Here is a 22,180-nt window from a genome sequence, read left to right on the forward strand (position 1 = left end):
GAACTCCACCGCTCTCCCAGCCGCACTCTGAGCAGGGAGAGGACACTCCCTCCTCCTGGAGCTGGAACATGAGCCTCCCAGTCTGCCCACTGTGTATGGTGGGCCGTGAGCCAATTCTCAGTTGTTTAGCTGTTGTCTGAACCTCATCTGCCAAACCCCTCCACACCCAGCCAGCAGAATGAACACTGTTCCATTGACACACACACCACGGGTCTGGTAGCAACTGCAGAGCACTGAATGATGAGCCAGCGGGGGGGGGGAGGGGGGGGGGCGGAGAGCACAGGGCAGTAGGAGCTGGGGCAAAGCCAAGCTATTGTAAGTCTCACAGCAGCCCCCCAGAAAGCCAAGAGCTCTGAGTGGAGTCCATCCCCCCACAACATAATGTCCGAGTCCAGAATCCGCTGCCTCTGCCAGTCCGGTCGGTCTGGAGTCAGCAACCCTTCTCCTTGGAGCCGATTCTGCGAGGGAGGGGGGGCAGAGAGGGGAGGGAGAGAGAGGTTGGATGGGGGAGTGGGGGGGAAGAGAGGTTGGATGGGGGAGCGGTCCGAGGGAAGCAGGGTTGGAGGGGTGAGAGAAGGTGGGTGGAAGGGGTGAGAGAGTGGAGCAGGGAGAGTGGAGGGGAAGGCAGAGGGGGTTGGGGGGGGAAAGGAGAAAGGAATTAAACACCTGTCTTCTCTCCTCCATGCCTCTCCCAACCCACTTCCTCCTCCCCTTCCAAAACTGTGATCCCACTTCCAGACCCCTCCCTGTAATGATGCTCCCCCCCCCCCCCACTGTGAATGGTTCTCTCGGCTGATGGAGACTCGCATCCGTTTCTCTGGGTCATGCCTCACAGAGCAGTGTACAGGACAGAGTGGTTTCTGGAACCCTGAGGAGTGTGGGTAACTGCACTGCCATTGACGGTGGTCAGCATGCTGAGGCTGGAGATGCCTCCTCCCTTCTGGGTTTAGCTGGCTATTCCCCACCCCGTGTGTCTGTGTCGGTCACACTATCTGGTAAGGCACAGGGCAAAGTCCTCCCTCTGGGTTACGATGGTTGCCTCGAGGTGAGAGTAGGGGAGGATTCATTCTCCAACTCCACCCAGAATCCTGCCTTGCTCTCTGATATCAGTCCAGCTAAGTTCAGCCCCTCAGGAACCAGCCAGGGTGTAGAACAGATCATCTTTCATGACACCAGATGTGCCTGTCCGAGGGGAGGGTGCGTTCATTGTTAAGTAGTTGTAGGTTAGAAACAGGCCCTTCAGCCCATTGGATCCAAGTCAGCCCGATCTTCTTCCAGTCCCATCAACCCGCACCACAGCCCTCCATATCCCTCCCATCCATGTAATGACTCTTAAATGTTGAAATCAAACCCATGTCCACCACTTGTGCTGGCAGCTTGTTCCACGCTCTCACCTCCTTCGAGTGAAGCAGTTCCCTTTATGTTCCACTTAAACATTTCACCTTTCAGCCTTAACCCATGGCCTCTAACTCATCTCACCCAACCTCAGTGGAAAAAGCCTGCTTGCATTTCCCCTAACTACACTCATGATTTTGTTTAGCTCAACCAAATCTCCCCTCATCCTCCTACACTCCGGGGAATAAAGTCCTCACCTATTCAACCTTTCTCTGTAGCTCAGGCCCTCCAGCCCCGGTAAAATCCTTGCTAATCTTCTCCGCACACTTTCAATCTTTTTCCTGTAGCTTGGTGACTAAAACTGCACACAATACCCCAAACTGGGCCTCACCAACATCTCAACATCCCAAATCATGTACTCAATATTATGGACGCAGTTCTACCATTATATTTGAATGAGATCTTTATGTTACTAATTATTAGTACAGCGAATTGTGTCGTTTGCCTCAACACCAGCACAATCTGCGGGTGATGCTGGGGGCAGCCCGCAAGTTTTGCCAAGCCTGCGGAGGCTAGGAGTGATTAGCCTCCTCACTGACCCTAATCTGTACGTCTTCGGGATGCGGGAGGAAACTGAAGGAACCCACACAGTCACGGCGATAACAGACTCCTTCCTTCTAGACTGCGGTGAGAATAGAACCCGTGTCACTGGCCCTACTATTGCAAATGCTAACTGCTACACAACTGAGCCGCCCACTTTAGGATTTTCCAGGATGTGAGGGAGAGGTTGGACAGACTAGACCCTCCTTCCTAGGAGACTGAGGAGGGTATAAAATCACGAGGGGCTGAGGGTGAATGTGCACAGTCTTTTTCCCAGGGAAGGGAAGCTCTAGATTCAAAGTTCAAAGTAAATTTATTAGCAAAGTACATACATGTCACCATATACAACCCTGAGATTCATTTTCTTGCAGGCATACTCAATAGATCCATTATAGAACAGTAACCAGCGAGGGGTAGGTTAAGAAAGGGGCCTGAGGGGGCAATGTGTTCATACAGAAGGTGGTCTGTACCTGTTTCAGACACATATTTTAACATTTAAAAGGCACTCCAACAGGTTTATGGACAGGAAAGGTTGAGAGGGGTACAGGACAAATGGCTGGCAGAAGCCCGTTCCCCAACCCCTCAGGGTTTTGAGTCAGGGCGAGACTATTCAGTACCGGGGACAGGAGATCAGGATACCGTGCCATCGACGGAGAGCCAGACAACACGGAACCACCTGGCCCTCCGTGTACTACTGACTTACTGTCAATCATTACAAGGAAAATCTCAGGAGAAAGTTGAATTTTATTGTTGAAGCAATTTATACTATCACCTTTAATTTAAATATCTTTATGTATAGAACCTTTTAATCTTGATCAATGATACCTCTAAAACAAATATCAAAAAAATATATTAAAAAAAATAGTTTTCTTTATAAAGAATCTCGAAGTAAGCCCACTCCTTCACCTGGTTCCCTGGAGGTGAAGGGAACCCTCTATTTAATATCCCTATTGCCATTTCAGAAAAGCCACCGCCATCGAGGAAATGTGCTCTCTGAATCCCTCTCCAGCTCACACACCCCCACAGACTGGGGAGGGGCTCAGTCATTCAGCTCAGCTTTGTAAACACCCCCACGCCCCTGAAAATACTCAAGATACTCTGTGAGTCGGGCTGGGAAGAGTGTCAGAGTCACGCACCCGCACAGCATCCAGTCCCCTGGACAGAGTCAGCAGTGGGGTCACTCCTTCCAGTCTCACAGCCTGGATTTCTCTGTTGAAATAGTGACTAACAGAACTGGCAGATCCACAGGCAGCTGCAGCTGGACTTGGCACCCAACCACTCAACTTAGAAATGATTAGAAAAGAAATGAACCCTTCCTCCCCACACAGGCAATGCAGAGAGACCAGGCCAGCAGTGCTTGCTGACCACACACCCTAGCGGCCAGAGCAGAGTCTTTGGAGACCAGCATCTCTGCAGAGTGGGAGGGAAGGGGGAACCACTCGACATCCGGTATAAGACAGAAAAGATCCCTAAACAAAGCAGCTTTTCTCAAAGAGTGTTCACCTTGACATGCAGCAAGGCAGTGCTGGGGAGTACAGTGTGAAATTACCTGGGTAATATCACTGAGTGTTAGTGCATGGGCATGTGTGGGACCCGCGCCCCCAGCGAGGGCCAGCAGGCGGGACACTTGCCCAAAAGCAGGGTCAGTGCACGCGCCAGACACATCCCTCAATAAGTGTCACTGTGCAGGACACATCCCCCAGTGAGTGACAGTGTGTACACAGGACCAACACACAGTGAGGGTCAGTGCACACATGCGACCTGTCCCCACAGTGAGGGTCGGTGTGCACGCAGGACACATCCCCAGTGAGGGTCGGTGTGCACGCAGGACACATCCCCAGTGAGAGTCAGTGTGTACGCGGGGCCCGCCCCCCCCCCAGTGAGGGTCAGTGCAACACAGGATACATACCCAGTGAGGGTCAGTGTGTACGCAGGACCCCCCCCACCCCAGTGAGGGTCAGAGCAACACAGGACACATCCCCAGTGAGAGTTGGTGTGCACGCAGGACGCATCCCCAGTGAGAGTTGGTGTGCACGCAGGACGCATCCCCAGTGAGGGTCGGTGCGCACGCAGGACACATCCCCAGTGAGGGTCGGAGCGCAGGCGGGCGGGACCCGTCCACCAGTGAGGGTGTGTGTGCGTGTGTGCATGTTCGGGCTGCTTAGTGACCTATGGAACTTAAACAGCCCCTTTCCCACGAATGAACCCCTCCAGGTTACGTCCGTCTCCCCCCTCACGGGCAGTAACTGCAATGTCCCCAACCAAGCAGCCACGCCATTTGCAGAGAGAGGGAAGCCAGCAGCCCGGAGGAAAGGTCCCAGCCTGCTTGCGGACCAGGGGTGAGTGGGGTGTGGAGCAGATGGCAAGCCGCACAGTTCCTGTCATTTGATGACTAACTTGGTGGTGGCTGCCTCTGGCGGCTTGGCCATGCCGGGGTCGGTGCTGGGGCTACTCCTGGGCTGACTGTACAGAAAGACGGCGACGATGACGAGCCCGGCGCCCAGCGTGAAGTACAGGTCGAGGTGGAAACCGAACATGTGGATGGAGGCAACAGTAGAGATGATGATGGAGATGGAGGCAGCGAAACCCTTGAGGATGTTGTCGGCGTACTTGACGACCATGGCCACCAGCAGGCCCCCGAAGGCCTGGTTGAGGATGACGGACCACACCAAGGGCGTGTAGGCGAAGAAGAAGCCTTTCTGGGCGATGGCAGGGCCGTCCTTGGACATCATCGCCCCCAAACCCAGCAGCGTCCCAAACAGGCCCAGCTGGATGTTGCGAAGCCAGATGGAGGCCGAGGTCCCCTTCAGGATGCGCTCAAAGTAGACGCCCGCAAAGCCCGAGGAGATGCAGGAGATCACTACGGCCACCAGTCCCACCAGGTAGCTCTGGCCCGGCACCTGGTCCCGCCCGGCACTGCCCTCCTGCGTCACTTGTACAATACCAATGCCCATGAAGAGGATGAGCAGGGAGACCCACTGCAGCCGGCCCAGGGATTTCTTCAGCATCAACACCGAGAACAGGGCCGTGGTGAGGATCTTAAACTGGTACAGGACCTGAGGGGAGGGAGACGGAGCCACAGACCAAAGACAGATCAGTTTCCCCAACTCCACTCGTCCCCGACTCCTTCCACCCAAACAGAGGCAGCCACCTCCCACAGCCAGAGACCAGGGTACAAACCCCACCTCCCCCACTACACGTGGGGAGTTGTCACGCTCCCCATAAGCTCCCATTTACTCCTGCACTCTTTCCTCATGATTGGAGGGCAACTTTCCATGTAGATCTCCAAATTCCTGACACCACCCCCCCCCAACCCCGGCTGCGTTAATCCCCACCCCTCCCAGCCACACTTCCTGGACTCTCACCCCCCTCTCCAGCTCACCAAGCCCCAACAACCCCTAACCGCAAGCCCAAGCGGGGTAGAGCACAGGCAGAGCGATGGACTCGGGACCAGACTGCATATCAAACCGGTGGATGATAGGGTGACAAAGCTAAGGCTGACTGGGGCAGAGTGCAGATCCAGTCCTGTGCCCGTGCAGACATTGCAAACCCACGCGGGCAAGGCACAGAGCAGTCAGGACAGAGCGCAGACCATGCGAACCCACGTAGGGGAGTGTGGACAGGATGCAGACAGAATGGACCTGTGTGGGACAGAGTGCAGACAAGGCACAGACAGAGCCCAGATCCAGGAGCAGCCTGCGTGGGACAGAGCTCACACAGAGTGCTGACGCATGCTGACAGGGTTGGATGGACTGAGCGTGGGCTGAAAGCAGATCTGCGTGGAACAGGACGCAGGCCGGGCGCAGCTTACCTGGAATGTGGCTGCCGGCAGGTTGGAGATGGCGACGTACTGCAAGTTGTTCTGCAGGGTGTAGATGAGCGAGGGGATGGCCATCTTCATAGTGTCCATGTAGTGAATGATGAGACTGTCATACAGATGCAGAGCCAACTCCTTCACGTTCCCTATGGGGAGGGGAGGCAAGATGCTGTTAGCATCGTGGGGGATCACAATGCCACCGATATAGCGCGTGGTGGACGTACCTCAAGGTGGGAGAGCGGATATTGCCGTGGGCAGTCGGGGGAGGGCGTATGACAGTACAGACCACGCTTCTGGGACGGCAGATGGGGAGCGGATGTCGCCATGAGTGGGAGAGAAAGGGAGTGTGTTACAGTGGACTCCTGAAGCTGAACAGGCCCTGAGAGACTGCTTCGGTACTACTAACTGGGATGTACTGCAAGGGGGGCTCTGTGGGGGCGTTGAGGAGGTCACTGAATGCACAACGGACTATATTAACTTTTGTGTGGATGCCGTTGTCCCTGTTAGAACTGTTCGCTGCTATCCCAATAATAAGCCCTGGATCACTAGTCACATCAAAGGCCTCCTAAACCAGAAGAAGAGGGCCTTTAAAGATGGTGATCAGTTGGAGCTTAAAAGAGTTCAGAAGGAATAGAGTACAGATAAGGGGGGCAAAGGAGCAGTATAGGAGGAAGCTAGAACAAAAGCTGCAGAAAAAAAGCATGAAGGAGGTGTGGGATGGGATGAAGATCATCACCGGATGCGGTGCAAAGCGGGGGGCGAACATAAGTGGAGATGTGGAGAAAGCGAACCAGCTGAACAACTTCTTCAACAGGTTCGACAGCTCAATCTCATCCTCACCGCAGAAATCCACACCAGGCTTACTTCCCTCACAGGAAAATAGCCACTCACAGGAGACCTTGCCCACGCCCAGGATTACGGCTGCACAGGTGGAAGGTCAACTGAGGAAGATCTGTACCAGCAAGGCGGCTGGACCGGATGGAGTTTCCCCACGATTACTGAGGGCCTGTGCGACTGAGCTGGGAGAACCACTACAGCGTATCTTCAACATGAGCCTGGAGCAGAGAAGAGTACCCAGACAGTGGAAAACATCCTGTATTGTCCCGGTACCGAAGAAACCACAACCAAAGGAGTTGAATGACTTCAGACCTGTTGCCTTGACGTTGCACGTGATGAAGACCATGGAGCGGCTGATAATACAGAATCTGAGGCCACAAACCAGGCATGCCCAGGATCCTCTTCAGTTTGCGTATAAGGAGAAGGTGGGAGTGGAGGATGCTATCACGTATTTGCTGCACAAATCACTCTCTCACCTAGATGGGGTCAGTTGTGCTGTGAGGATTACATTCCTTGACTTCTCTAGTGCCTTTAACACCATCCAGCCCAAGATCTTAAGGCACAAACTAACGGAGATGGGAGTAGACTCTCACATGGTGGATTGGATAGTGGACTACTTGACAGATAGACCTCAGTATGTGCGGTTGGGAGACTGTAGGTCTGACACGGTGGTCAGCAGCACAGGAGCGCCGCAGGGAACCGTACTCTTTCCGGTCCTGTTCACCCTGTACACATCAGACTTCCAATATAACTCGGAGTCCTGCCATGTGCAGAAGTTCGCTGATGACACGGCCATAGTGGGGTGTGTCAGGAATGGACAGGAGGAGGAGTATAGGAAACTGATACAGGACTTTGTGATATGGTGCAACTCAAACTACCTGCGTCTCAATATCACAAGACCAAGGAGGTGGTGGTGGACTTTAGGAGATCTAGGCCTCATATGGAGCCAGTGATCATTAATGGAGAATGTGTAGAGCAGGTTAAGACCTACAAGTATCTGGGAGTACAGTTAGACGAGAAGCTAGACTGGACTGCCAACACAGATGCCTTGTGCAGGAAGGCACAGAGTCGTCTGTACTTCCTTAGAAGGTTGGCGTCATTCAATGTCTGTAGTGAGATGCTGAAGATGTTCTATAGGTCAGTTGTGGAGAGCGCCCTCTTCTTTGTGGTGGCGTGTTGGGGAGGAAGCATTAAGAAGAGGGACGCCTCACGACTTAATAAGCTGGTAAGGAAGGCGGGCTCTGTCGTGGGCAAAGTACTGGAGAGTTTAACATCGGTAGCTGAGCGAAGGGCGCTGAGTAGGCTACGGTCAATTATGGAAAACTCTGAACATCCTCTACATAGCACCATCCAGAGACAGAGAAGCAGTTTCAGCGACAGGTTACTATCGATGCAATGCTCCTCAGACAGGATGAAGAGGTCAATACTCCCCAATGCCATTAGGCTTTACAATTCTACCGCCAGGACAAGAACTTTTTAAAAGCTATTATTAATGCTTTTTGAGATAGTGATTTAGATGCATATCATATTTTTTACTGAGTTAATTGTAGTTTCATTGTAGTAATTAGTTTTGCTACAACAAGTGTATGGGACATTGGAAAAAAGTTGAATTTCCCCATGGGGATGAATAAAGTATCTATCTATCTATCTATCTACAGCACTGACCTCTCCGGTCCAACACTCTGTGTGTGACAGGGGAGGGCGTGTGTGTGACAGGAGTGGAAGAGGGGAGAGGGGGAGAGAGGGAGAGGGAGAAGGGGAGGGGAAGGTGAGGGGAAGGTGAGGATGAGGGAGATGTACTGACCCCCATCCTCTGGACAGCAGATGGGGAGCAGATCTCACTGTGGGTGATAGGGGAGGGTGTGTGTGTGTGACAGGAGTGGAGGGGGGAGAGAGGGAGAGGGAGAAGGGGAGGGGAAGGTGAAGATGAGGGAGACAAGTACTGACCACTCTGGACAGCAGATGGGGAGCAGATCTCACTGTGGGTGATAGGGGAGGGTGTGTGTGTGTGACAGGAGTGGAGGGGGGAGAGAGGGAGAGGGAGAAGGGGAGGGGAAGGTGAAGATGAGGGAGACAAGTACTGACCACTCTGGACAGCAGATGGGGAGCAGATCTCACTGTGGGTGATAGGGGAGGGTGTGTGTGTGTGACAGGAGTGGAGGCGGGAGAGAGGGAGAGGGAGAAGGGGAGGGGAAGGTGAGGATGAGGGAGACAAGTACTGACCCCTCGCCTCTGGACAGCAGATTGGGAGCAGATCTCACTGTGGGTGATAGGGGAGGGTGTGTGTGTGTGACAGAAGTGGAGGGGGAGGGGGGAGGGAGAGAGGGGAGGGGGAGGGGAAGAGAGGGGGAGGGGGAGAGAGGGGGGGGGAGAGAGGGGGAGGGGAGAGAGGGGGAGGGGAGAGAGGGGGAGGGGAGAGAGGGGGAGGGGAGAGAGGGGGAGGGGAGGGGAGGGAGAGAAAGAGAGGGAGAGGGGGACAGAGGGAGGGGGGAGAGAGAGGGAGAGGGGGACAGTACTGACCTCTCCTCTGGAACAGCAGACAGGGAGCGGATCTCGCTGTGGGTGATAGGGGAGGGTGTGTGTGTGTGACAGGAGTGGAGGGGGGAGAGAGAGGGGGAGGGGAAGGGGAAGAGAGAGGGAGAGGGGGAGAGAGAGGGAGAGGGGGACAGTACTGACCTCTCCTCTGGAACAGCAGACAGGTAGCAGATCTCGCTGTGGGTGGCAGGGGAGGGTGTGTGTGTGTGACAGGAGTGGAGGGAGAGAGGGGGAGAGAGAGGGAGAGACAGAGAGAGGGGGAGAGAGGGGGAGGGGAGAGAGGGGGAGGGGAGGGGAGGGAGAGAAAGAGAGGGAGAGGGGGACAGAGGGAGGGGGGGAGAGAGAGGGAGAGGGGGACAGTACTGACCTCTCCTCTGGAACAGCAGACAGGGAGCGGATCTCGCTGTGGGTGATAGGGGAGGGTGTGTGAGAGACAGTACTGACCAATCCTCTGGAACAGCAGACAGGAAGCGGATCTCACTGTGGGTGATAGGGGAGGGTGTGTGTGTGTGACAGAAGTGGAGGGGGAGGGGGAGAGAGGGGGAGGGGAGAGAGGGGGAGGGGAGAGAGGGGGAGGGGAGAGAGGGGGAGGGGAGGGGAGGGAGAGAGAGAGAGGGAGAGGGGGACAGAGAGAGGGGGAGAGAGAGGGAGAGGGGGACAGTACTGACCTCTCCTCTGGAACAGCAGACAGGGAGCGGATCTCGCTGTGGGTGATAGGGGAGGGTGTGTGTGTGTGACAGGAGTGGAGGGGGGAGAGAGAGGGGGAGGGGGACAGTACTGACCTCTCCTCTGGAACAGTAACAGCAGACAGGGAGCGGATCTCGCTGTGGGTGGCAGGGGAGGGTGTGTGTGTGTGACAGGAGTGGAGGGGGAGAGGGGGAGAGAAAGGGAGAGACAGAGAGAGGGGGAGAGAGAGGGAGAGGGGGACAGTACTGACCTCTCCTCTGGAACAGCAGACAGGGAGCGGATCTCGCTGTGGGTGGCAGGGGAGGGTGTGTGTGTGTGACAGGAGTGGAGGGGGAGAGGGGGAGAGAAAGGGAGAGACAGAGAGAGGGGGAGAGAGAGGGAGAGGGGGACAGTACTGACCTCTCCTCTGGAACAGCAGACAGGGAGCGGAATTCGCTGTGGGTGATAGGGGAGGGTGTGTGTGTGTGACAGGAGTGGAGGGGGGAGGGGGGAGAAAGAGGGGGAGGGGAAGGGGGAGAGGGAGGGAGAGGGGGAGAGAGAGGGAGAGGGGGAGAGAGAGGGAGAGGGGGAGAGAGAGGGAGAGGGGGAGAGAGAGGGAGAGGGGGAGAGAGAGGGAGAGGGGGACAGTACTGACCTCTCCTCTGGAACAGCAGACAGGGAGCGGATCTCACTGTGGGTGATAGGGGAGGGTGTGTGTGTGTGACAGGAGTGGAGGGGGGAGAGAGAGGGGGAGGGGAAGGGGGAGAGAGAGGGAGAGGGGGACAGTACTGACCTCTCCTCTGGAACAGCAGACAGGGAGCGGATCTCGCTGTGGGTGATAGGGGAGGGTGTGTGTGTGTGACAGGAGTGGAGGGGGGAGAGAGAGGGGGAGGGGAAGGGGGAGAGAGAGGGAGAGGGGGACAGTACTGACCTCTCCTCTGGAACAGCAGACAGGGAGCGGATCTCGCTGTGGGTGATAGGGGAGGGTGTGTGTGTGTGACAGGAGTGGAGGGGGGAGGGGGGAGAGAGAGGGGGAGGGGAAGGGGGAGAGAGAGGGAGAGGGGGAGAGAGAGGGAGAGGGGGACAGTACTGACCTCTCCTCTGGAACAGCAGACAGGGAGCGGATCTCGCTGTGGGTGATAGGGGAGGGTGTGTGTGTGTGACAGGAGTGGAGGGGGGAGGGGGGAGAGAGAGGGGGAGGGGAAGGGGGAGAGAGAGGGAGAGGGGGAGAGAGAGGGAGAGGGGGACAGTACTGACCTCTCCTCTGGAACAGCAGACAGGGAGCGGATCTCGCTGTGGGTGATAGGGGAGGGTGTGTGTGTGTGACAGGAGTGGAGGGGGGAGGGGGGAGAGAGAGGGGGAGGGGAAGGGGGAGAGAGAGGGAGAGGGGGAGAGAGAGGGAGAGGGGGACAGTACTGACCTCTCCTCTGGAACAGCAGACAGGGAGCGGATCTCGCTGTGGGTGATAGGGGAGGGTGTGTGTGTGTGACAGGAGTGGAGGGGGGAGGGGGGAGAGAGAGGGGGAGGGGAAGGGGGAGAGAGAGGGAGAGGGGGACAGTACTGACCTTTCCTCTGGAACAGCAGACAGGGAGCGGATCTCGCTGTGGGTGATAGGGGAGGGTGTGTGTGTGTGACAGGAGTGGAGGGGGGAGGGGGGAGAGAGAGGGGGAGGGGAAGGGGGAGAGAGAGGGAGAGGGGGAGAGAGAGGGAGAGGGGGAGAGAGTGGGAGAGGGGGAGAGAGAGGGAGAGGGGGACAGTACTGACCTCTCTGGAACAGCAGACAGGGAGCGGATCTCGCTGTGGGTGATAGGGGAGGGTGTGTGTGTGTGACAGGAGTGGAGGGGGGAGAGAGAGGGGGAGGGGAAGGGGAAGAGAGAGGGAGAGGGGGAGAGAGAGGGAGAGGGGGACAGTACTGACCTCTCCTCTGGAACAGCAGACAGGGAGCGGATCTCGCTGTGGGTGATAGGGGAGGGTGTGAGTGAGACAGTACTGACCTCTCCTCTGGAACAGCAGACAGGGAGCGGATCTCGCTGTGGGTGATAGGGGAGGGTGTGTGAGAGACAGTACTGACCTCTCCTCTGGAACAGCAGACAGGGAGCGGATCTCGCTGTGGGTGATAGGGGAGGGTGTGTGTGTGTGACAGGAGTGGAGGGGGAAGGGGGAGAGAGAGGGGGAGGGGAAGGGGGAGAGAGAGGGAGAGGGGGAGAGAGAGGGAGAGGGGGACAGTACTGACCTCTCCTCTGGTACAGCAGACAGGGAGCGGATCTCGCTGTGGCTGATAGGGGAGGGTGTGTGTGTGTGACAGGAGTGGAGGGGGGAGAGAGAGGGGGAGGGGAAGGGGGAGAGAGAGGGAGAGGGGGAGAGAGAGGGAGAGGGGGACAGTACTGACCTCTCCTCTGGAACAGCAGACAGGGAGCGGATCTCGCTGTGGGTGATAGGGGAGGGTGTGTGTGTGTGACAGGAGTGGAGGGGGGAGAGAGAGGGGGAGGGGAAGGGGGAGAGAGAGGGAGTGGGGGACAGTACTGACCTCTCCTCTGGAACAGCAGACAGGGAGCGGATCTCGCTGTGGGTGATAGGGGAGGGTGTGTGTGTGTGACAGGAGTGGAGGGGGGAGGGGGGGAGAGAGGGGGAGGGGAAGGGGGAGAGAGAGGGAGAGGGGGAGAGAGAGGGAGAGGGGGAGAGAGAGGGAGAGGGGGAGAGAGAGGGAGAGGGGGACAGTACTGACCTCTCCTCTGGAACAGCAGACAGGGAGCGGATCTCACTGTGGGTGATAGGGGAGGGTGTGTGTGTGTGACAGGAGTGGAGGGGGGAGAGAGAGGGGGAGGGGAAGGGGGAGAGAGAGGGAGAGGGGGACAGTACTGACCTCTCCTCTGGAACAGCAGACAGGGAGCGGATCTCGCTGTGGGTGATAGGGGAGGGTGTGTGTGTGTGACAGGAGTGGAGGGGGGAGGGGGGAGAGAGAGGGGGAGGGGAAGGGGGAGAGAGAGGGAGAGGGGGAGAGAGAGGGAGAGGGGGAGAGAGAGGGAGAGGGGGACAGTACTGACCTCTTCTCTGGAACAGCAGACAGGGAGCGGATCTCGCTGTGGGTGATAGGGGAGGGTGTGTGTGTGTGTGACAGGAGTGGAGGGGGGAGGGGGGAGAGAGAGGGGGAGGGGAAGGGGGAGAGAGAGGGAGAGGGGGACAGTACTGACCTCTCCTCTGGAACAGCAGACAGGGAGCGGATCTCGCTGTGGGTGATAGGGGAGGGTGTGTGTGTGTGACAGGAGTGGAGGGGGGAGGGGGGAGAAAGAGGGGGAGGGGAAGGGGGAGAGGGAGAGAGAGGGAGAGGGGGAGAGAGAGGGAGAGGGGGAGAGAGAGGGAGAGGGGGACAGTATTGACCTCTCCTCTGGAACAGCAGACAGGGAGCGGATCTCGCTGTGGGTGATAGGGGAGGGTGTGTGTGTGTGACAGGAGTGGAGGGGGGAGAGAGAGGGGGAGGGGAAGGGGAAGAGAGAGGGAGAGGGGGAGAGAGAGGGAGAGGGGGACAGTACTGACCTCTCCTCTGGAACAGCAGACAGGTAGCAGATCTCGCTGTGGGTGGCAGGGGAGGGTGTGTGTGTGTGACAGGAGTGGAGGGAGAGAGGGGGAGAGAGAGGGAGAGACAGAGAGAGGGGGAGAGAGAGGGAGGGGAGAGAGGGGGAGGGGAGAGAGGGGGAGGGGAGGGGAGGGAGAGAAAGAGAGGGAGAGGGGGACAGAGGGAGGGGGGGAGAGAGAGGGAGAGGGGGACAGTACTGACCTCTCCTCTGGAACAGCAGACAGGGAGCGGATCTCGCTGTGGGTGATAGGGGAGGGTGTGTGAGAGACAGTACTGACCAATCCTCTGGAACAGCAGACAGGAAGCGGATCTCACTGTGGGTGATAGGGGAGGGTGTGTGTGTGTGACAGAAGTGGAGGGGGAGGGGGAGAGAGGGGGAGGGGAGAGAGGGGGAGGGGAGAGAGGGGGAGGGGAGAGAGGGGGGAGGGGAGGGGAGGGAGAGAGAGAGAGGGAGAGGGGGACAGAGAGAGGGGGAGAGAGAGGGAGAGGGGGACAGTACTGACCTCTCCTCTGGAACAGCAGACAGGGAGCGGATCTCGCTGTGGGTGATAGGGGAGGGTGTGTGTGTGTGACAGGAGTGGAGGGGGGAGAGAGAGGGGGAGGGGGACAGTACTGACCTCTCCTCTGGAACAGTAACAGCAGACAGGGAGCGGATCTCGCTGTGGGTGGCAGGGGAGGGTGTGTGTGTGTGACAGGAGTGGAGGGGGAGAGGGGGAGAGAAAGGGAGAGACAGAGAGAGGGGGAGAGAGAGGGAGAGGGGGACAGTACTGACCTCTCCTCTGGAACAGCAGACAGGGAGCGGATCTCGCTGTGGGTGATAGGGGAGGGTGTGTGTGTGTGACAGGAGTGGAGGGGGGAGGGGGGAGAAAGAGGGGGAGGGGAAGGGGGAGAGGGAGGGAGAGGGGGAGAGAGAGGGAGAGGGGGAGAGAGAGGGAGAGGGGGAGAGAGAGGGAGAGGGGGAGAGAGAGGGAGAGAGGGAGAGGGGGACAGTACTGACCTCTCCTCTGGAACAGCAGACAGGGAGCGGATCTCACTGTGGGTGATAGGGGAGGGTGTGTGTGTGTGACAGGAGTGGAGGGGGGAGAGAGAGGGGGAGGGGAAGGGGGAGAGAGAGGGAGAGGGGGACAGTACTGACCTCTCCTCTGGAACAGCAGACAGGGAGCGGATCTCGCTGTGGGTGATAGGGGAGGGTGTGTGTGTGTGACAGGAGTGGAGGGGGGAGAGAGAGGGGGAGGGGAAGGGGGAGAGAGAGGGAGAGGGGGACAGTACTGACCTCTCCTCTGGAACAGCAGACAGGGAGCGGATCTCGCTGTGGGTGATAGGGGAGGGTGTGTGTGTGTGACAGGAGTGGAGGGGGGAGGGGGGAGAGAGAGGGGGAGGGGAAGGGGGAGAGAGAGGGAGAGGGGGAGAGAGAGGGAGAGGGGGACAGTACTGACCTCTCCTCTGGAACAGCAGACAGGGAGCGGATCTCGCTGTGGGTGATAGGGGAGGGTGTGTGTGTGTGACAGGAGTGGAGGGGGGAGGGGGGAGAGAGAGGGGGAGGGGAAGGGGGAGAGAGAGGGAGAGGGGGGAGAGAGAGGGAGAGGGGGACAGTACTGACCTCTCCTCTGGAACAGCAGACAGGGAGCGGATCTCGCTGTGGGTGATAGGGGAGGGTGTGTGTGTGTGACAGGAGTGGAGGGGGGAGGGGGGGAGAGAGAGGGGGAGGGGAAGGGGGAGAGAGAGGGAGAGGGGGACAGTACTGACCTTTCCTCTGGAACAGCAGACAGGGAGCGGATCTCGCTGTGGGTGATAGGGGAGGGTGTGTGTGTGTGACAGGAGTGGAGGCGGGAGAGAGGGAGAGGGAGAAGGGGAGGGGAAGGTGAGGATGAGGGAGACAAGTACTGACCACTCGCCTCTGGACAGCAGATTGGGAGCAGATCTCACTGTGGGTGATAGGGGGAGGGTGTGTGTGTGTGACAGGAGTGGAGGGGGGAGAGAGGGAGAGGGAGAAGGGGAGGGGAAGGTGAAGATGAGGGAGACAAGTACTGACCACTCTGGACAGCAGATGGGGAGCAGATCTCACTGTGGGTGATAGGGGAGGGTGTGTGTGTGTGACAGGAGTGGAGGCGGGAGAGAGGGAGAGGGAGAAGGGGAGGGGAAGGTGAGGATGAGGGAGACAAGTACTGACCCCTCGCCTCTGGACAGCAGATTGGGAGCAGATCTCACTGTGGGTGATAGGGGAGGGTGTGTGTGTGTGACAGAAGTGGAGGGGGAGGGGGGAGGGAGAGAGGGGAGGGGGAGGGGGAGAGAGGGGGAGGGGGAGAGAGGGGGGGGGGAGAGAGGGGGAGGGGAGAGAGGGGGAGGGGAGAGAGGGGGAGGGGAGAGAGGGGGAGGGGAGAGAGGGGGAGGGGAGGGGAGGGAGAGAAAGAGAGGGAGAGGGGGACAGAGGGAGGGGGGAGAGAGAGGGAGAGGGGGACAGTACTGACCTCTCCTCTGGAACAGCAGACAGGGAGCGGATCTCGCTGTGGGTGATAGGGGAGGGTGTGTGTGTGTGACAGGAGTGGAGGGGGGAGAGAGAGGGGGAGGGGAAGGGGAAGAGAGAGGGAGAGGGGGGACAGTACTGACCTCTCCTCTGGAACAGCAGACAGGTAGCAGATCTCGCTGTGGGTGGCAGGGGAGGGTGTGTGTGTGTGACAGGAGTGGAGGGAGAGAGGGGGAGAGAGAGGGAGAGACAGAGAGAGGGGGAGAGAGAGGGAGGGGAGAGAGGGGGAGGGGAGAGAGGGGGAGGGGAGGGGAGGGAGAGAAAGAGAGGGAGAGGGGGACAGAGGGAGGGGGGAGAGAGAGGGAGAGGGGGACAGTACTGACCTCTCCTCTGGAACAGCAGACAGGGAGCGGATCTCGCTGTGGGTGATAGGGGAGGGTGTGTGAGAGACAGTACTGACCAATCCTCTGGAACAGCAGACAGGAAGCGGATCTCACTGTGGGTGATAGGGGAGGGTGTGTGTGTGTGACAGGAGTGGAGGGGGGAGGGGGGAGAAAGAGGGGGAGGGGAAGGGGGAGAGGGAGAGAGAGGGAGAGGGGGAGAGAGAGGGAGAGGGGGACAGTATTGACCTCTCCTCTGGAACAGCAGACAGGGAGCGGATCTCGCTGTGGGTGATAGGGGAGGGTGTGTGTGTGTGACAGGAGTGGAGGGGGGAGAGAGAGGGGGAGGGGAAGGGGAAGAGAGAGGGAGAGGGGGAGAGAGAGGGAGAGGGGGACAGTACTGACCTCTCCTCTGGAACAGCAGACAGGTAGCAGATCTCGCTGTGGGTGGCAGGGGAGGGTGTGTGTGTGTGACAGGAGTGGAGGGAGAGAGGGGGAGAGAGAGGGAGAGACAGAGAGAGGGGGAGAGAGAGGGAGGGGAGAGAGGGGGAGGGGAGAGAGGGGGAGGGGAGGGGAGGGAGAGAAAGAGAGGGAGAGGGGGACAGAGGGAGGGGGGGAGAGAGAGGGAGAGGGGGACAGTACTGACCTCTCCTCTGGAACAGCAGACAGGGAGCGGATCTCGCTGTGGGTGATAGGGGAGGGTGTGTGAGAGACAGTACTGACCAATCCTCTGGAACAGCAGACAGGAAGCGGATCTCACTGTGGGTGATAGGGGAGGGTGTGTGTGTGTGACAGAAGTGGAGGGGGGAGGGGGAGAGAGGGGGAGGGGAGAGAGGGGGAGGGGAGAGAGGGGGAGGGGAGAGAGGGGGAGGGGAGGGGAGGGAGAGAGAGAGAGGGAGAGGGGGACAGAGAGAGGGGGAGAGAGAGGGAGAGGGGGACAGTACTGACCTCTCCTCTGGAACAGCAGACAGGGAGCGGATCTCGCTGTGGGTGATAGGGGAGGGTGTGTGTGTGTGACAGGAGTGGAGGGGGGAGAGAGAGGGGGAGGGGGACAGTACTGACCTCTCCTCTGGAACAGTAACAGCAGACAGGGAGCGGATCTCGCTGTGGGTGGCAGGGGAGGGTGTGTGTGTGTGACAGGAGTGGAGGGGGAGAGGGGGAGAGAAAGGGAGAGACAGAGAGAGGGGGGAGAGAGAGGGAGAGGGGGACAGTACTGACCTCTCCTCTGGAACAGCAGACAGGGAGCGGATCTCGCTGTGGGTGATAGGGGAGGGTGTGTGTGTGTGACAGGAGTGGAGGGGGGAGGGGGGGAGAAAGAGGGGGAGGGGAAGGGGGAGAGGGAGGGAGAGGGGGAGAGAGAGGGAGAGGGGGAGAGAGAGGGAGAGGGGGAGAGAGAGGGAGAGGGGGAGAGAGAGGGAGAGGGGGACAGTACTGACCTCTCCTCTGGAACAGCAGACAGGGAGCGGATCTCGCTGTGGGTGATAGGGGAGGGTGTGTGTGTGTGACAGGAGTGGAGGGGGGGAGGGGGGGAGAAAGAGGGGGAGGGGAAGGGGGAGAGGGAGGGAGAGGGGGAGAGAGAGGGAGAGGGGGAGAGAGAGGGAGAGGGGGAGAGAGAGGGAGAGGGGGAGAGAGAGGGAGAGGGGGACAGTACTGACCTCTCCTCTGGAACAGCAGACAGGGAGCGGATCTCGCTGTGGGTGATAGGGGAGGGTGTGTGTGTGTGACAGGAGTGGAGGGGGGAGAGAGAGGGGGAGGGGAAGGGGGAGAGAGAGGGAGAGGGGGACAGTACTGACCTCTCCTCTGGAACAGCAGACAGGGAGCGGATCTCGCTGTGGGTGATAGGGGAGGGTGTGTGTGTGTGACAGGAGTGGAGGGGGGAGGGGGGAGAGAGAGGGGGAGGGGAAGGGGGAGAGAGAGGGAGAGGGGGGAGAGAGAGGGAGAGGGGGACAGTACTGACCTCTCCTCTGGAACAGCAGACAGGGAGCGGATCTCGCTGTGGGTGATAGGGGAGGGTGTGTGTGTGTGACAGAAGTGGAGGGGGGAGGGGGGAGAGAGAGGGGGAGGGGAAGGGGGAGAGAGAGGGAGAGGGGGACAGTACTGACCTTTCCTCTGGAACAGCAGACAGGGAGCGGATCTCGCTGTGGGTGATAGGGGAGGGTGTGTGTGTGTGACAGGAGTGGAGGGGGGAGGGGGGAGAGAGAGGGGGAGGGTAAGGGGGAGAGAGAGGGAGAGGGGGAGAGAGAGGGAGAGGGGGAGAGAGAGGGAGAGGGGGAGAGAGAGGGAGAGGGGGACAGTACTGACCTCTCTGGAACAGCAGACAGGGAGCGGATCTCGCTGTGGGTGATAGGGGAGGGTGTGTGTGTGTGACAGGAGTGGAGGGGGGAGAGAGAGGGGGAGGGGAAGGGGAAGAGAGAGGGAGAGGGGGAGAGAGAGGGAGAGGGGGACAGTACTGACCTCTCCTCTGGAACAGCAGACAGGGAGCGGATCTCGCTGTGGGTGATAGGGGAGGGTGTGTGAGAGACAGTACTGACCTCTCCTCTGGAACAGCAGACAGGGAGCGGATCTCGCTGTGGGTGATAGGGGAGGGTGTGTGTGTGTGACAGGAGTGGAGGGGGAAGGGGGAGAGAGAGGGGGAGGGGAAGGGGGGAGAGAGAGGGAGAGGGGGGAGAGAGAGGGAGAGGGGGACAGTACTGACCTCTCCTCTGGTACAGCAGACAGGGAGCGGATCTCGCTGTGGCTGATAGGGGAGGGTGTGTGTGTGTGACAGGAGTGGAGGGGGGAGAGAGAGGGGGAGGGGAAGGGGGAGAGAGAGGGAGAGGGGGAGAGAGAGGGAGAGGGGGACAGTACTGACCTCTCCTCTGGAACAGCAGACAGGGAGCGGATCTCGCTGTGGGTGATAGGGGAGGGTGTGTGTGTGTGACAGGAGTGGAGGGGGGAGAGAGAGGGGGAGGGGAAGGGGGAGAGAGAGGGAGTGGGGGACAGTACTGACCTCTCCTCTGGAACAGCAGACAGGGAGCGGATCTCGCTGTGGGTGATAGGGGAGGGTGTGTGTGTGTGACAGGAGTGGAGGGGGGAGGGGGGAGAGAGAGGGGGAGGGGAAGGGGGAGAGAGAGGGAGAGGGGGAGAGAGAGGGAGAGGGGGAGAGAGAGGGAGAGGGGGAGAGAGAGGGAGAGGGGGACAGTACTGACCTCTCCTCTGGAACAGCAGACAGGGAGCGGATCTCACTGTGGGTGATAGGGGAGGGTGTGTGTGTGTGACAGGAGTGGAGGGGGGAGAGAGAGGGGGAGGGGAAGGGGGAGAGAGAGGGAGAGGGGGAGAGAGAGGGAGAGGGGGACAGTACTGACCTCTCCTCTGGAACAGCAGACAGGGAGCGGATCTCGCTGTGGGTGATAGGGGAGGGTGTGTGTGTGTGACAGGAGTGGAGGGGGGAGGGGGAGAGAGAGGGGGAGGGGAAGGGGGAGAGAGAGGGAGAGGGGGAGAGAGAGGGAGAGGGGGAGAGAGAGGGAGAGGGGGAGAGAGAGGGAGAGGGGGACAGTACTGACCTCTCCTCTGGAACAGCAGACAGGGAGCGGATCTCGCTGTGGGTGATAGGGGAGGGTGTGTGTGTGTGACAGGAGTGGAGGGGGGAGGGGGGAGAGAGAGGGGGAGGGGAAGGGGGAGAGAGAGGGAGAGGGGGACAGTACTGACCTCTCCTCTGGAACAGCAGACAGGGAGCGGATCTCGCTGTGGGTGATAGGGGAGGGTGTGTGTGTGTGACAGGAGTGGAGGGGGGGAGGGGGGAGAGAGGGGGAGGGGAAGGGGGGAGGGGAAGGGGGAGAGAGAGGGAGAGGGGGAGAGAGAGGGAGAGGGGGACAGTACTGACCTCTCCTCTGGAACAGCAGACAGGGAGCGGATCTCGCTGTGGGTGATATGGGAGGGTGTGTGTGTGTGACAGGAGTGGAGGGGGGGAGAGAGAGGGGGAGGGGAAGGGGGAGAGAGAGGGAGAGGGGGAGAGAGAGGGAGAGGGGGACAGTACTGTCCTCTCCTCTGGAACAGCAGACAGGGAGCGGATCTCGCTGTGGGTGATAGGGGAGGGTGTGTGAGATACAGTACTGACCTCTCCTCTGGAACAGCAGACAGGGAACGGATCTCGCTGTGGTTGATAGGGGAGGGTATGTGTGTGTGTGACAGGAGTGGAGGGGGAGAGAGAGGGAGAGGGGGACAGTACTGACCTCTCCTCTGGAACAGCAGACAGGGAGCGGATCTCGCTGTGGGTGATAGGGGAGGGTGTGTGAGATACAGTACTGACCTCTCCTCTGGAACAGCAGACAGGGAACGGATCTCGCTGTGGTTGATAGGGGAGGGTATGTGTGTGTGTGACAGGAGTGGAGGGGGAGAGAGAGGGAGAGGGGGACAGTACTGACCTCTCCTCTGGAACAGCAGACAGGGAACGGATCTCGCTGTGGTTGATAGGGGAGGGTATGTGTGTGTGTGACAGGAGTGGAGGGGGAGAGAGAGGGAGAGGGGGACAGTACTGACCTCTCCTCTGGAACAGCAGACAGGGAACGGATCTCGCTGTGGTTGATAGGGGAGGGTATGTGTGTGTGTGACAGGAGTGGAGGGGGAGAGAGAGGGAGAGGGGGACAGTACTGACCTCTCCTCTGGAACAGCAGACAGGGAACGGATCTCGCTGTGGTTGATAGGGGAGGGTATGTGTGTGTGTGACAGGAGTGGAGGGGGAGAGAGAGGGAGAGGGGGACAGTACTGACCTCTCCTCTGGAACAGTAACAGCAGCAGGCAGGTGAGCAGCTTGAGTACCTCAACGGCCACCACGGCAGAGGTGGTGAAGAAACGGTCGCCTGGCACGGTGCGTACATAACGAATACAGAGGATGACAGAAGCATTCTGGATCACCAGCACCACCAGGCACGAGTACTTCAGCCTATCGTTCACTGTGGGGGGCAGAACAGACGCTGTATCAGACGGGGGGCTCCACACAGTGACCACAAACCCACCGGCCCCTATTGAAACATTCCCCTCCCCCCATCTCTCGTGTCCCTGAGCCCTGTCCCACGACCAGCCCAGACAGGGGAGAAACTTAATCCCTGCCTGGCCCCCAAAATATTCTTCTATGTTCTCAAAATGTGAATGGGATTCCAGTTAATCCCTCCTCCCACACCATTCCCGACTCAACGGAAACGAAGCAGGGTCTCTCTCCACTGTTCATTCATTTCTATAGATGCTGCCTGACCTGCTGAGTTCCTCCAGCAATCTGGATGTGTTTAATTCTCTTCTGCCTGTGTCCCACAGGTTGGCGAGCAAGGGATTTAAAAACCGAGCGTTCGCAGGACTCTGGATTTGTTTGGCAGCGCAGGAGGCCTCACACAAGGGCAAATAAAAAGGCTGGGGAAAGTGGAGCAGTGTCAGAGCGGGGAGGCCTTGGCGAGGTATGTATCTAGTAATTTTCCTCATTCTTCAGCTGCAGTGAGAATGACTCTAGGGGCCCCTTGTGTGAGATGTGGGAATTCCGGGAGACCTCCAGCCTCCCCGGCAGCCACATCCGCAACTCCTCATTGAATGCGTTAAGGAACTGGAGCTGCAGCTCGATGATTTCCGGCAGCTCACACTGGAAACTGAGTAGGAGCTAGTCACCCCTGGGCTGACTGTCAGGAGCGGGAGATTCCTCCGCTCCCTTTCTGCTGTTGCACCCCGGATGGTGTGGGACATCCCAGGGACGTCTCAGATTGGGCTCTCGGCATTCTAAAGGGCAAGGGTGAGCAGCCAGAGGTCTCGGTACATACACTGATAGGAAAAGGGACTGAAGAGAGAATATAGCTGAAAAGCAGGACCCCCAGGGTAGTAATCTCGGGATTTCTGCCCGTGCAGCATGCAAGGGTCAGAGCAGGTTGACGTGGCAGAGACATTGGTGCAGGCGGCAGGGGATGACTGGGACGTCTTCTGCAATGTATGGCCTGTACAAAAAGGGACTGGTT

At 58.9% G+C, this 22,180-nt stretch overlaps 1 protein-coding gene across 2 annotated transcripts in view; it reads right to left on the reverse strand.

The window, feature by feature from the left end:
* Positions 1–303: 303 nt before the first annotated feature.
* slc35a2 (solute carrier family 35 member 2) overlaps positions 304–22,180 on the reverse strand; it is a 46,072-nt gene continuing 24,195 nt past the window's right edge. Inside the window, exons 2-5 of one of the 2 annotated variants that reach the window (XM_073028624.1) lie at positions 20,957–21,139; positions 5,747–5,898; positions 4,333–4,991; positions 304–458 (exon numbers count right to left, since the gene is read on the reverse strand). In XM_073028624.1, coding sequence (XP_072884725.1) covers positions 431–458; positions 4,333–4,991; positions 5,747–5,898; positions 20,957–21,139 — 1,022 coding nt within the window. In that variant the 3' untranslated portion in view covers positions 304–430. The remainder of the gene's footprint in view (positions 459–4,332; positions 4,992–5,746; positions 5,899–20,956; positions 21,140–22,180) is intronic. The other variant, XM_073028623.1, reaches the window with a different exon arrangement.

This window comes from Hemitrygon akajei, chromosome 24 (assembly GCF_048418815.1).
Source record: "Hemitrygon akajei chromosome 24, sHemAka1.3, whole genome shotgun sequence".
In the NCBI taxonomy this organism is placed as follows: domain Eukaryota; kingdom Metazoa; phylum Chordata; class Chondrichthyes; order Myliobatiformes; family Dasyatidae; genus Hemitrygon; species Hemitrygon akajei.